General features: G+C 37.2%; 1 protein-coding gene and 1 long non-coding RNA gene across 2 annotated transcripts in view; one reads left to right on the top strand and one right to left on the bottom strand.

Annotated features, from left to right (window-relative positions):
• Window positions 1–3,723: 3,723 nt before the first annotated feature.
• mapkapk2a (MAPK activated protein kinase 2a) overlaps window positions 3,724–14,052 on the bottom strand; it is a 44,132-nt gene continuing 33,803 nt past the window's right edge. Inside the window, exons 2-10 of the mRNA XM_082156146.1 lie at window positions 13,487–13,626; window positions 6,719–6,783; window positions 6,525–6,604; window positions 6,304–6,430; window positions 6,132–6,207; window positions 5,872–5,996; window positions 5,652–5,737; window positions 5,459–5,539; window positions 3,724–5,332 (exon numbers count right to left, since the gene is read on the bottom strand). Coding sequence (XP_082012272.1) covers window positions 5,183–5,332; window positions 5,459–5,539; window positions 5,652–5,737; window positions 5,872–5,996; window positions 6,132–6,207; window positions 6,304–6,430; window positions 6,525–6,604; window positions 6,719–6,783; window positions 13,487–13,626 — 930 coding nt within the window. The 3' untranslated portion in view covers window positions 3,724–5,182. The remainder of the gene's footprint in view (window positions 5,333–5,458; window positions 5,540–5,651; window positions 5,738–5,871; window positions 5,997–6,131; window positions 6,208–6,303; window positions 6,431–6,524; window positions 6,605–6,718; window positions 6,784–13,486; window positions 13,627–14,052) is intronic.
• On the top strand, window positions 10,206–12,395 carry LOC309488110. The gene is made up of 3 exons (XR_014202014.1): window positions 10,206–10,560; window positions 10,598–11,229; window positions 11,597–12,395. It is a non-coding gene; the product is annotated as an uncharacterized lncRNA (long non-coding RNA).

Below are 14,052 nucleotides of genomic sequence, written 5' to 3'. Positions count from 1 at the left end.
TAGAGAGATTAAACTTTAAAGTCCCGCCCAAAAATCTTTCAAGTAAATTAGTTAGTTATTTAATTTGACCCATATAAGCTAAAAGCTAACATTTAAAGAAACTAGTAGTACACTACAGTAAAAATGTGCCTAGTTTCATTTATATTACGTGTAACGTGAACAATAAGCTGTAACTTTTTCAAAATGTTAAGATATCTTTATAAGACGAAAACATTAACGTTATATAGCCGTGCGTGTTTGTTGAGGAGATAAAGTAATAATATAACAGTATTATCACTAAGACAAAACACATAACTTACCAGGAATTCATGACCAATTACCATCTCTAAGCTACGGACAGTAGGCCTAACGTTACACCAAAAATCTTTTAAAAAAAATTTTTTTTTTTTTTGAGGTGCAGCTAAGTTATTCATATTAACTTAATAGAATTCTTTATCTACTAGTAAGCAGTAAACCCGTTGACACCTCACCTGAAAGTCTTTGACGTCGTAAGGATTTAGATTTGGCTTTATCTTCGGACTGCAGACTAAACATATAAATACTTTTACTTATTTCTGTTAATCTGAAACAACTCTTGAGAGAGTGGTGAAGCGTGGCGATGAACTAGGCGGGAAGTACCACTGTCTATGGGAACTAGGCTTGTTCGACTTGAACCGGCGCTGCACAGACCGATCGGTTTATGACATCAAAGTACCGCGAGAGCAATTCAAAAGCATAAAGAGCCGTCTGCTTTCTATTCGCTCTCGCGGTACTTTGATGTCATTCACCGATCGGTCTGTGGCTGTGCAGCGCTGGTTCAAGTCGAACAAGCCTAGACAGTGGCATAGTAGACTGTAACGTACAACTGGCTAATTGCGTGCGAAAAGGTTTCTGCCAGTTTGAAGGAACTGGCCAACTGTACAAACAAGCTCTGCCACTGGTTACATTTAAAAGCAAAAAGGAGAACCAGCGAAACTTCTAAGAGCTGAGTGAAATTGAAGAGGCCACAGAGAGAATAACAATTAAATATGAATAGAATATTAAGTATTAGAAACAATTAATTGCTCAAAAAAGGATAGTGGAAGTGTGCACTTAAAGGGATAGTTCACCCAAAAATGAAAATTACCCCAAATTTACTCACCCTCAAGCCATCCTAGGTCAGGTGTATATGACATTATTCTTTCAGACGAATACAATCGGAGTTATATAAAAAAAAATGTCCTGGCTCTTTCAAGCTTTATAATGGCAGTGAAGTCCGTAAAAGTTAATCTTTCCATCATAAAAGTGCTCCACACCTCCGGGGGGTAAATAAAGGACTTTTGAAGCAAAGCCATGCGTTTGTGTAAGAAAAATATCCATGTTTATAACTTTATCAACTAAAATAACTAGCTTCCGACAGACGGCCTTACGCATCGATTTACGGCAAAAGAGTAACGCCGCCTTCACACTGGCAGTTGAAATCCTAGATATCATATAATAAAGGCTAGATGACTTACGGCGGAGCCACTTCCGGCATCACCGGCGGCCATCTTACCACAGGGAAGCTGTGAATTAAGGTGAGTGATCAGCACGCACACAAATCCTCTTATCTCGCTGAAATCTTGACGGATTTACAAACGGTTTGATTTCTTACAAACGTTATTTACGTGGCTATAATTCTTTCAAATGGAAGTCCATTGTTATAATTATTCATATGTATGCAGTGTCATAACTACATCTCTGACGTTTATAACAAACCAAACCGTTTGAAAATCGGTAGAAAATTTAGCAAGTTATGGTTATTTAAAAGTACATGCACCATGTTACGAGTGAGCGAGCACCCTGTTGCAAGATGGCCGCCGTGTGCGGATGTCGACCTCCATTGGCCAGCAGCGCGCACGAGACATCTAGCCTTTATTATATGATATCTATGGTTGAAATCAGCTCCGATACGGCTACGAAATGACCGGAAGTCATCCATTTCCTATGGAGATTCGCAGACCGCATGCGAATGGGTTGTTTGAACCGTGAGAGGCGTCAAAGCTTACGCTACTCCTACATCCTACGTCATACATCGTCAAGTGTTACTCTTTTGGCGTGAGTCGACTTGCGTATCCGTCTGCCGGAAGCTAGTTATTTTAGTCGATTAAGTTTTAAATATGAATATTTTTCTTACACTAACACAACGCTTCACTTCAGAAGGCCTTTATTAACCCCCCAGAGTTAAACCCCACTTTTATGATGGATCCCCTTTAAATTACGAGACTAGTAGAGTAAACAGCAAGACCCGTTTTCAGAAAAAAACACTCAAGATGTTGGCCTTTAGCTTTCACAACCTGGATTCAGAAGCATAGCAAGGATGCAAGCCTATTCTTAACTTAAAGTCGACATGAAATCAAAATTGACCCTATTTACTTTGTTAGCGCATATTACTAGTCTTGTGGTGAACAATTAATCCGTGCAAGTTAATACACAGAAAAAAAAATTGTTTGCCGTGGTAATCTTTAATCAAAATCTGAAGTTACTTCCGGTCTGAAATGGCGTTCCTTTTCTGACGGCTTGGGTTGAAAAACGCTTAACCACTCCCCTCAAACCATTAGTCTGCTATGAGCAGCAGAGATGGAGAGGAGGAGCACTAAAGTAAAACGCTGCCCTCTGTTCAATATTCCGTTTCACTTGGAAATACGTCACAACACTGGAGAAAAGTCATTTGTAACTTCCGGTTCACGCGGACTTTAATGTTAATGTTAATCCCCTTAGCTTAAAAGGATAGTTCACCCCAAAATAAAAAACGTTGCAATTATTTACTCACCCTTATGTTAAGTTGTTCCAAACCTGTATTTAATAATTTTTTCTGCTGAACACAAAAGATATTTTGAAGAATATGTAACCAAACAGTTGATGGGGCCCATTTCCCCCCATACTACGGACGTCAATGGGGCCCATCAACTGTTCAAATTCATACAGGTTTGAAACAACTTCAGGGTGATTAATTGATAACATAATTTTCATTTTGGGGTGAACTATCCCTTTAAGGAAAATGCTGCATTTATAAAAAAAAGAAGAAAAGAAAAAAGGCCATCTTAGGCCATTTAAAAATCACAGTAAGGCTGGAAAGGTTAACAGAGGGTGAGAAAATGTGAAATCAGTTATTTAGATATCAGCAATTTATTAATTGGTTTGGGGGAGATGAGAATGATTACAAGATTTGCATGGTCAATTTCGTAGAGTGAACGAGAGGAAGAACCAAGTTAGTATGAGAATATAAATAGATAAAAAGACTTGTGAAAATACAGATCAGAAACTGTTCATACTAGGATTGGTGGTATTAACATAAATCTATGTTTAAATGAGACACAGGCAGTTGGGGTTTTTTTGTTGGTGTTTTAATCCAAAGTTGAAGCAGACCAAGACATACGTACAATAGTCAGATACTAAAAACAAGACATATATCTGCCTTTCCCTGTTAGTATAAAGTTCTGTGGGAATTCTAGTCTGTTTTTCAACTTGTCTGATACTGTAGTCTTTGCTTTGAAACATTAATGCATGAGGAAATCAAAGAAACTGCAAACATCAAATTTCCAGACTGACTAAAAAGATGCATTATTTGCAAGAGAGACACTGAAATCGTTTGGGAGATATCTGCTGTTTGAGAGTATACTCTGCATGTTCAACATTGTGAGCAGTAAATCATGTCCTTAAAAAAAAGAGGATCAATCACATGACCAATATGAAGTATAGTTGTTTTTTTCAAAAAAAAAAGAAAAAAAAATAGGAAAAATAAAACAAGACACAACCTTTCAGAGGACATCAATCAGTGCATCTAAAATCAATCCGTTGGATGCGTAGGATTCCCTTAAACATTTCATGAACATGAGGCCTAGAGGGCATTTCTTTGTTCCTTTATAAAACATCTGGTACCTAAAAGCTGCTCACATTCAAACACTTACTGCATGGTAGGCATGGAAAGCACACAAAACACAAACAAAAATGCACTGGCATAACGAAGAGTACAGTCGACGGTTATCACACTTCTCCAGCCAAAAGAACAACCATCTTGATCACTCTCACAAAGATCCCGTTTCATAATTCATTCATTATACACTTAAAAAAATACAAACGGGCTTTGCGGTTCAGGGTGGTGGATGAAAAACCAGTAGACTATATATATGTCTACTGATTATTTCAGTAGGTATTTGTGAAACTAAATGCCAGAGTATAGGTTAACATTCTTTACAAATCTCTGAAGAAAAAATAGCTGATAACAAATGCATAGGATTGATTCAAGGCAAATCAAAGCAGAGTGTGCAATCGAAGTATTTCCGAGCATGAATTAAGCAAAGGGCTGAAAAAATGTGCTAGACTGGCTTTCCATGGTAAGCTTGATCAAATACCAATGTGAAAGCGGAGCAAGCAATATGATTTTTTCCTCTCAATCTGATAACCAACATAAGGCTAATTGGATCTAAAGCTCAAAAAAGATCTTGTATTTTACTAGAGAGGACCCTGAACAATACTGACAGACAATTTCACAGTAAAGAACAGAGTGTGTTTACATTCAAAGAGTCATTTCAGAAATACATTTTCATCTGGACACTGATAGTGTCTCTTGGAACTAGTCTTACTGTAAAAGAGCATTCAAGTGCAGACATGAATGACAAACGTAATGAAGAACGAACAGGAAAGTTAGCACTTATGCATAAGCTCCTCAGAACATGAACAGTACAAAGGAAACTGAATAATCATGCTATTAAGGGGCAACTTATTTTACAAGAGGTCCCGTAACTCAGAATGGAACATCATTTAACAGTGGTAAATGCGTGTATAACTCATGAACTCATGTACCAATGGCTTTTGATTAAAAAAAAAAAAAAAAGAGAGAGAAAAAGGAAAAATAAAATGCAAAAGAAAGGTAACTAAATTAGCATTCTGATTACCCCACTAAACACCATGTGAAAAACAGAACTCGTGAACACTGTAAGGAGCAAATTAGTGGATGTCGGCTGCTTCACAACTCCAATATGTATAGTCTTGTTTCATAATTGTACAGCCCCTCTCTTTTGGTAGCAAAGTGGTGTATTAGTTACAAATGTTGAGTGATTAAAAAGAAATATATAAAATAAAAAAACGTTTTAACTCAGTTATTGCTTCCTTAAATCAAACATTTCAACTAATATACGAGTGTAAAATATGTGTGTGCATGTGCGACAGAGTGAACGTGTCCCTAGCAAGCAGGCGTCTCATTTTCAGGAGCCATATTATTAGCTTTCTTTCTCCTCTTCATCAGCAGCGGATTGGACGAGTCTTCAATCCTCTTGATTTTAATTTGCTCATAGTCGACTCTCATTGTTGCCAAGGCACTAGTCATTTCCTCCTGTGGAATACAGACATATTAACATGAATTAGAATGAAGATATGGATCTGAAGTGCAGTGATTGCAAAAAAATTCTGAAAATGGTCAGATGTTCTGAAAAGCCTTTTTTGTTGAGGGAGGCCTCACCTTGACATCCTCCCATGTGTCTTTCTCTTCTTTCAGAACACGGCTGGTGTGTAGGGGCGTCTGTGGTACCTCCATTGATTGCTATAGCCATGCAAAGCACCAAATAACATAGTAAGCCAAATATAATGTACAAAGGAAATCCATTTGTCTGAATCAACACAGTATCCATAAAATAATGCTAATATTCACTCACATTGATCCAGGGGTGGTTCATGAACTCTGTGATGGTCATCCTCTGTGTTGGCTCGGTTTTCAGTAATGTTCTGATGAGCTGTTTAGCTAAAATAGGAAGACTGAGTCACTCAAATCTATAATCATTCTTAGAAATGTGCAAAACAAATGACTTGAAGATAACAGTATTCTAGGAACGGTTTCTCAAGTCGCTTTCACAAAACAGGAACTTGACAAGATACCTTCCTCTGAGACTTCCGACCACTCAGGATTTGGAAACTCATATTGTCCCATACGGATTCGTTTCTTCATACCAGGGGATATAGCCAATCCATGGTTGGAATAGAAAGGTGGGTAACCACAGAGCCTGGAAGTTGAATAAAGTGAGAATTGCACTATATCAGACACACTTTAAAAGGTCAGGAGTCACAAAAACCATTTAAATAGAGGCCTACACAGAGAAAAATGGTGTATGCACAACAAACGAGACAGATTCACTTACAGAATATACATGATGACACCCAAAGACCACATGTCACAGGACTTGTCATACTTTTCTGGACCAAGTACCTCTGGGGCTATAACATGAAAAGTTTGAAAAAATGGAAAGGTTTCACGAGTGGGAACATATCTAATTATCAACATCCAAGTACTTATGATTATGATATTCTTACCAACATAATAAGGAGTATAGCAAGGGGTCGCCAGAGAGTTGTGTGTGGTCGTCTCCTTTGCAAACCCAAAGTCTGTCAGTTTGAGAAGGGCATTGGGCCTTTTAGAGGTATATAAGAGGTTCTCTGGCTGCAAAGTGGATTCACAGGCATATTCAGTTAAGAAAATGAGGAAGTCAAACAATTTTCCATCACTTCAATAGGGGTCATCATAAGACTCTCACCTTGACATCTCGGTGTGCGATGTTTATCGCATGTAAATACTGAATGGCCTCTCCTATACTCTTCATGATATCAGAAGCCTCTGAAAAGACAACAGAATAAGAAATCAGACAGAATATTCAGTGTTGTGAAAAAGGGCCTAATTACTATTTCAGTTGTTTGTATAAACTTTGCAAAGTAAGGGTAGACAACTTACCTCTCTCAGTGAATGCCTGGTCCCCTCTGTCCTGAATCCGACTGAACAGCTCACCCCCATCCATGCTTCAAAACACATTAAAAGCAAAAATCAGCAGGCATATTATAAAATACAAGTAACTTCATATTGGTGGAGATATTTTTTGTTAGATTATACAAAAAAGACAGTAAACTATATGACATTAAAACATAGTTAAGTGAAAAGACCTAAATCAAATTTTATTATTATTATTATTATTACTATTATTAACAACATTTGAAAATGAAGTAGCAGTAAATTCAGCCAAAGTGGATTTGAAATAGAAATAGTAGCTGGGGCAATGTTTCTTCAAGAGCAATTTATTATTATAAACTGCCGGATATAAGTCCTGACCTACCTCTGAAACTCTCATACAAATTACTTTGTTCAAATACATATAAAACCACATGAAGGGGGGATCTTTTCACCTTTGTCCCCATGTAATCATTGTGGTTATCATTTCCGATTACACGCAAACCGCTGCTAGATGTGCAAGTCAGGTGAGCTCCATTTCTTGAAAACTTGCCAGTTGCGAGAAATTGGGTCAGTTGGCTTAGAGAGACTTTCTCTCAACAGAAAAGAGAGGAAGATGGGGGAAGAGAGATAAAAGGGATACAAAGGAGAGGGATCAGCATAAGACTGCATGATTATGATTTTGTTAATGGGACAATGACTCAAAAAAACCATATTTAGTCTACTTGACTGGTTCTTGCACATCCATTATTGCAATAAAGCATGATAATACAATTGAAAGGAGTACACAATGTGCTGATAACTGTGTACATCTATGCAAATACGAAGAATCATACTGTTCTCATATCCCCACTACGGGTTACGGCGTGCAAGACGAGTTTCATTTCTACAGCTCACCTAGAACTGCAGTCAGTTTCACGTGAAATCATCAAACGCCTGACAGAGATAGAAAAACGCACTATGAGTTTGACAGACAGCTCACTGTGAGAAGGGGCTATGAACACAACCACAACACGTTTCACCACTTTCAATCTTACTAATCCCCAGACGTTGTGCGTCTCAGACAGTCGATATATATACACTATAGCTGAAAGTATTTTAAAAAAGAAAAAAGAAAAAAAAGAGAGCGTTAAGCGCTGAATATTGAAAGGCATGTGATTTATGGTACAAACCACTAAAGCCCCACTATAGTGTTGGGTTGCAAAATAATTTGTGTAATTTTTCTTAGAAAAGCCATATTTGAAGCTGAACAACAGTGTTGGCATTTTCCATTTCCATCACTTGCGGCACACTCAGTTCTGATGACCTGTAGATTCTGTTTCCTGCGAGCTGAGATGCCTATAGCTTGATTTCTTGTAATCTATTCATGATCTTCTGTAGTCTACGATATAGCCTACCTTCAACCAGCTTATCTTAATATTCGTACTATGACTAACAGGAGTGATATATTGATGATTCTATTAGATGATATCCTATGAGCCACAAATACCACACTATCACTCATGTCAGGAAGCTACTCACTCACTCATTTCTGTCATACAATTAGGGAAAGATTCAACGGTTTCTAAAGAAATACTACACTTCCCTATGAGTCTCTTACATTAAAATGATGTATGAAATCTTGCATCATCCATTAAACAATATTACTCTTAATAAAATACTATTTCTAAGACTGGCAAAAATAAAATGGACTGTAAAGCAGAAGCAAAGGAACATATTGATTCATTATTGTACCAATTAAATTAGCAATTGTGGAATTTAAAGGGATAGTTCACCCAAAAAAAAAAAATCCTGTCATCATTTACACACTAATTTAAAACTAAACAAGAAATTTAAAAGAATGTCAGTAATCAAACAGCTGACGATAGCCGGTCTGTCTGGTTACCAACATTCTTCTAATTATCTTCTTTTTAGTTCAACAGAAAAAACCAACTCACACAGGTTTGGAACATTTAAAAAAGAAAAAAAATTGGGTAAACTATCCAATAAACTATAAAAAAATAATAAAAAAATTGTACATAAGATTTTATTGTGTAGAAATGTACAGCAGGGAGAGGTCAACAAAAAACAGAACTGCCTCCTCTGTTCCTTAGTGCATTTAGATGAAGAAACTTTAGAAACTCAACATTTCTGGAGAACACGAGGGAGTGACCAACCTCCAGCACATAGGCGACCTTCCACAAAATTGTCCGCTAAAATTACTCTCCGCTAAATATCTGTAACCTTTATTGCACAATTAGTCAAGAGATGCTCCAGCTGTCGGTCATCAGAAGTCATTTGTCAGGATGCAGTGCTCCACATCATAAAGACTCCAGAAAACACTGTCTCTCCAAAAGACCTCACGAATAAACCTGTAGATTAGTATCATAAAAGGAATATTACTTACAGTAGCCAATTTGAATTCTGATATTATGAATTAACAGTAAATTTACATGCAAGCATCATCCGACAGACTTTTGACAGCTTTGTATTCCCGGCCACAGTCAATAGGATCGACAGAGGGTCAAAAGTGCATTATGAGTGTAAAACACCCCTCTGGAAGTTGTGTTGCATTGCCTCTTGTTAGAAAATGACTGCTAAGAATATTGCACTCCCAAAACAAGACAACCACCCATTAAAAGTCTAGTGAAGATTATCCTGGCCCATCTCTGATGACTAAAACAAAATAAAACAACTTAAATATTTCTAACCTCTAAGAATAATTTTCCCAAAAAGCCTAAAATTTTATTAAAAAACATCTGCTGATGAACAGTGGTGACGGGTGCAGTTTCTGACTTCCTACTACAAGACAGGCAGTAAAGAAAATGTCCTAGTCAGCGTGAGTGAGACCAAGAGAACGCACAAATCAAATAAATAGAAACTGGGAGGTGTGATTTCTGATCCTCGCATCATCATATCTGATACAATACGATAAGGTGAGCACAAGCACATCACTTTGATCTTTTCAATGAAAGCATGCAGTTCTGCTAGCCAAATCATGTTGAAACTAGACAAAATGGTGTCATGAACTTACATACAAGAAGATAATCAGCACAAAAGCAATAATAAAGAATCTAATACTAAAGATCTCAACCATGAAAATATTATGAATTTAGTGCAACGTTTGGGCACATACAGTATACACTCACCTAAAGGATTATTAGGAACACCTGTTCAATTTCTCATTAATGCAATTATCTAATCAACCAATCACATGGCAGTTGCTTCAATGCATTTAGGGGTGTGGTCCTGGTCAAGACGATCTCCTGAACTCCAAACTGAATGTCAGAATGGGAAAGAAAGGTGATTTAAGCAATTTTGAGCGTGGCATGGTTGTTGGTGCCAGACGGGCCGGTCTGAGTATTTCACAATCTGCTCAGTTACTGGGATTCTCACGCACAACCATTTCTAGGGTTTACAAAGAATGGTGTGAAAAGGGAAAAACATCCAGTATGCGGCAGTCCTGTGGGCGAATATGCCTTGTTGATGCTAGAGGTCAGAGGAGAATGGGCCGACTGATTCAAGCTGATTTGCAAAGAATGCTTTCAGCACCTTGTTGAATCAATGCCACGTAGAATTAAGGCAGTTCTGAAGGCGAAAGGGGGTCAAACACAGTATTAGTATGGTGTTCCTAATAATCCTTTAGGTGAGTGTATATTCCCATTTTGGCTGATGTGGTCTTTTTTTTGGCAAAAAATTAGCATGTTTGGATGTTAGACTGCATTTTCGGCAATCACATTAACTTTGTCCAAACAGTATATTAAAAACTTCAAGGTTTTGTACCTTTTTTTTTTTTTTTTTAACAGGTATACACCTATTTACAATATATACACAATGTACCTCATATAAAATGAGGGCAATATAAAATTTAAGTCCCCATGAAATAAAATTTTAGTATGAATGTGTTAGCCTTACTATTTATAAGCTAGTATGTTTCAAAACAACAACGAAATTAGCCTTTAGAAGACATAAGCCTTCAAAACTTAGTCTCTCATTTCTGCCAATGATTTTAATGACATCACTCTGCACTTCAGCTTCTCATCAGATTTTCTGTCCAATCAAGAACTCTCTCTCAAGAATCACTCTCTAGAACCTGAAGCATTCCTCCCCCTCAACTATAAATAGACCTTGAAGCTGCGGCTGAAATCGGTCACTTCTTCACACATTTACTATTTTCAATACAATGAAATGGCACATAATGCACTATATAGTAATTATGCTTTTCATTGGGACGAATGAAGTCTGATTTCACGTTAGTGTCACACGAACTTGCTGCAGCACACACAGTTTGCTTTGGTCCAGAGACACGATAACACAGAGTGGATCATGTGTGCGAGTCGGCACATTCCACAAATGTATCGGACCCATTTGAATTCTGCACAGAATGCTATATTTTAAAGCGATATGAAGGAGATATGCCATGGTTACAGATTAGGAGGAAACTTCGGCTTTACAGAGCTCAACCGCTCTGGCCGAGCTGTGACAAACTACATGCTATTGGCTATTTTAACAGTGCAGCGTTCTGGGTTGTACGTCAGAACGTAGGCTCACTATTGGCCGACGCTGATCATGTGTGTGATGCTGACCAATAGTGAGCCTACGTTCTGACGTATAACTCAGAAGCGCTGCACTACTCTACGTGAACTCACTCACTTGATTTAGAAGAGTTTCGGGAAGGAAAGAATGGTGGAGGAAAGAAGTGTTTTAGTAAAAAAAAAATTGACCAATAGTGAAAAACTCCATCAAGGTCACTTGCCACTGTTGCCTTTGGCTTGCTCAGTTGGGGATATTTTGGGGATATTTTATTTTATTTTATCAATCAATAAAATTCCTCTTGAAACAAACTTTGTTGTATTATTTTAATTTAATACTGTGAAGCTGCTTTGATACAATCTGTATTGTGAAAAGCGCTATACAAATAAACTTGACTTGACTCAGAGGCCCACACAGAAGAAAATGAATAGTTGAATAAAGTTGTTATTTTTGTTTGTTTTTTGCGCACAAAAAGTATTCTCGTCACTTGATAAACTTAAGGTTGAGCCACTGTAGTCACTTGGACTATTTTAACAGTGTATTTACTAACTTTTCTGGGCTGGCAGATATCAATTACCTTGCAGCCTATGCAGGAGTGAGCAAGCTCTCAGATTTCATCAAAAATATCTTAATTTGTGTTCCAAAGATGAACGAAAGTCTTACGGGGTTGGAACAACATGAGGGTGAGTTATTACTGACAGAATTTTCATTTTTGGGTGATCTAACCCTTTAAGTTAAATTTATTAAACACGGTTTTAGGAATTCAACTACTACTATTACTACTACCACTACTAATAATATAATATAATTATTATTATTAATATTAGTATTGTACTTGTTTGGCTTCCTAAAACACCAGTGTGAATGTAATGTAGACTGAGACACAATCAAAACTAAAAAGAATTTGAGTTCTATTTAAAGTCCAGGCATAAGTCAATGCAAAGACTTTTCTATTATTCTATAAATTGACTATTCTGTTCAATTTGGACAATGAAAATGGTTTGGAGCTCTTAATTTTGAACTGTCAAAGCACACCAGATTGATACATTTGGCTTTAAAATGTAAAACATTTTCTACTCACAAAATACTGTGGAAAAAACTGCTCAGTTGATTGATTCAAATCTCTGACTTAATGATAGATCTATAAATAAACAGGTCGTATACTTAAAAAAAATTTTTTTTTTTTTATTAAAACACTTCTTTCCTCCACCATTCTTTCCTTCCCGAAACTCTTCTAAATAATCAAATCAGTAGTTTGCAATTTAAGTAATCTATTGCAGACTTAACCAAATCACTATTATTTTGTGTCGTCATATGAAAACTTGCATCCATGCGACTTGCATTTTGATTACAGCAGGGACCGTCCCAATGAAGAAATCTGGGTTCAACTGCCTAGCACAGGAGCACACAATGGTGGTTGGCAGAGAAGGTTGGTACCAGTTAGCAATAGCATACATGTTGTAAAGTGTGGGAAACAACATCGTCTGGGTTATGCAACTTAAAGTCTATATGATGGAGAGGTCACCAACTAAGGAGGTACGTCATCAGACAAGGGAATTTTCAATTCACTCAAACATGATGGGGGCAAATAGGTGAATGAGTGTTTACCGTAAGTAACCTCCAAACACCTGCTGGTAAACTTTTTACACGGATGAGGCAACGAAACCTTGACAAAACATTACAAATGAGTTAAGGGGCTGCGTAAAAAAGTAACTAAATGAATCAAGGTTTTCATGACAATGCAATTCAGGACATACAGACACAATGCTCAGTGCATTGCAAATGTCAAGTCATTATATTGCTCATGAAATATTTACTCAAACTGTGACCAGCAAAATTGACATGATGTTTTGTTCCCATAATAATGACTGTACTGGTATATAAAAACTCTTAATGTCAAACATCATTTAACTTGTATTTATGGCAGAAACAAATGCCTGATGATTTTCTTAACATGTTTTACAGCCAGATGGATAAGAGCCACAACAGCAAAGGTTGCAGGTTTAATACCAAGTAGGGATGATCCAGGAAATAAAGACAGTGCCTGGTCATAGTGCTGATCAGCATTTAACATGGAGCAAATATCATATTCTGCTCTATGTAAACTGTTGAATGAAGAAAATGGAACATTCATATTCACAGAATTGTAAATTGCTTATGAATGGAAAGTTGATCAAAAGGAAGTGAAATGTAGAAATGACCACAAAAAAAAACAGGGCATTTTGTTATCTATACTGAAGACAGCAGAAGATGATGATGACTCACCACTCCATTACAATAAGAAGGCACTTCCTGTTTTGGTAGAGATTCTCATAGACGTCAACAATTCTGACGATATGGGTACAGGAGGAAGCCCGCCAGTGCATCTCCACCTCTCGTCTAGCTTTGGGACAGTCATGAAGCATCTACAATAGAGAACGAAAATGAGCATTAAAAACTAAAGTTTGTGAAAAATATTATTAATATTAATAATAAAATAAAAGCACAAAATAATATGACATATGGGGGGAAAAAGCACAGGAATTATATATACACTGTGTGTGTGTGTGTGTGTGTGTGTGTGTGTGTGTGTGTGTGTGTGTGTGTGTGTGTGTGTGTGTGTGTGTGTGTGTGTGTGTGTGTGTGTGTGTGTGTGTGTGTGTGTGTGTGTGTGTGTGTGTGTGTGTGTGTGTGTGTGTGTGTGGTTTAAAAGCGCAGAACAACCACATATGAATAGGTGTCGTTGAGAGGATTTCTGGAGTTTTGCCTCCCTCTAGTGGTAACAAAGTAATATGCAAGTCAAGGAACTGGATGATCAGACAATCCTGACAAAACTGATCAGATTCTAGTCC

Source organism: Leuciscus leuciscus (assembly GCF_965113295.1).
Source record: "Leuciscus leuciscus genome assembly, chromosome: 23".
In the NCBI taxonomy this organism is placed as follows: domain Eukaryota; kingdom Metazoa; phylum Chordata; class Actinopteri; order Cypriniformes; family Leuciscidae; genus Leuciscus; species Leuciscus leuciscus.
This window is presented reverse-complemented; position numbering and strand designations above follow the sequence as displayed.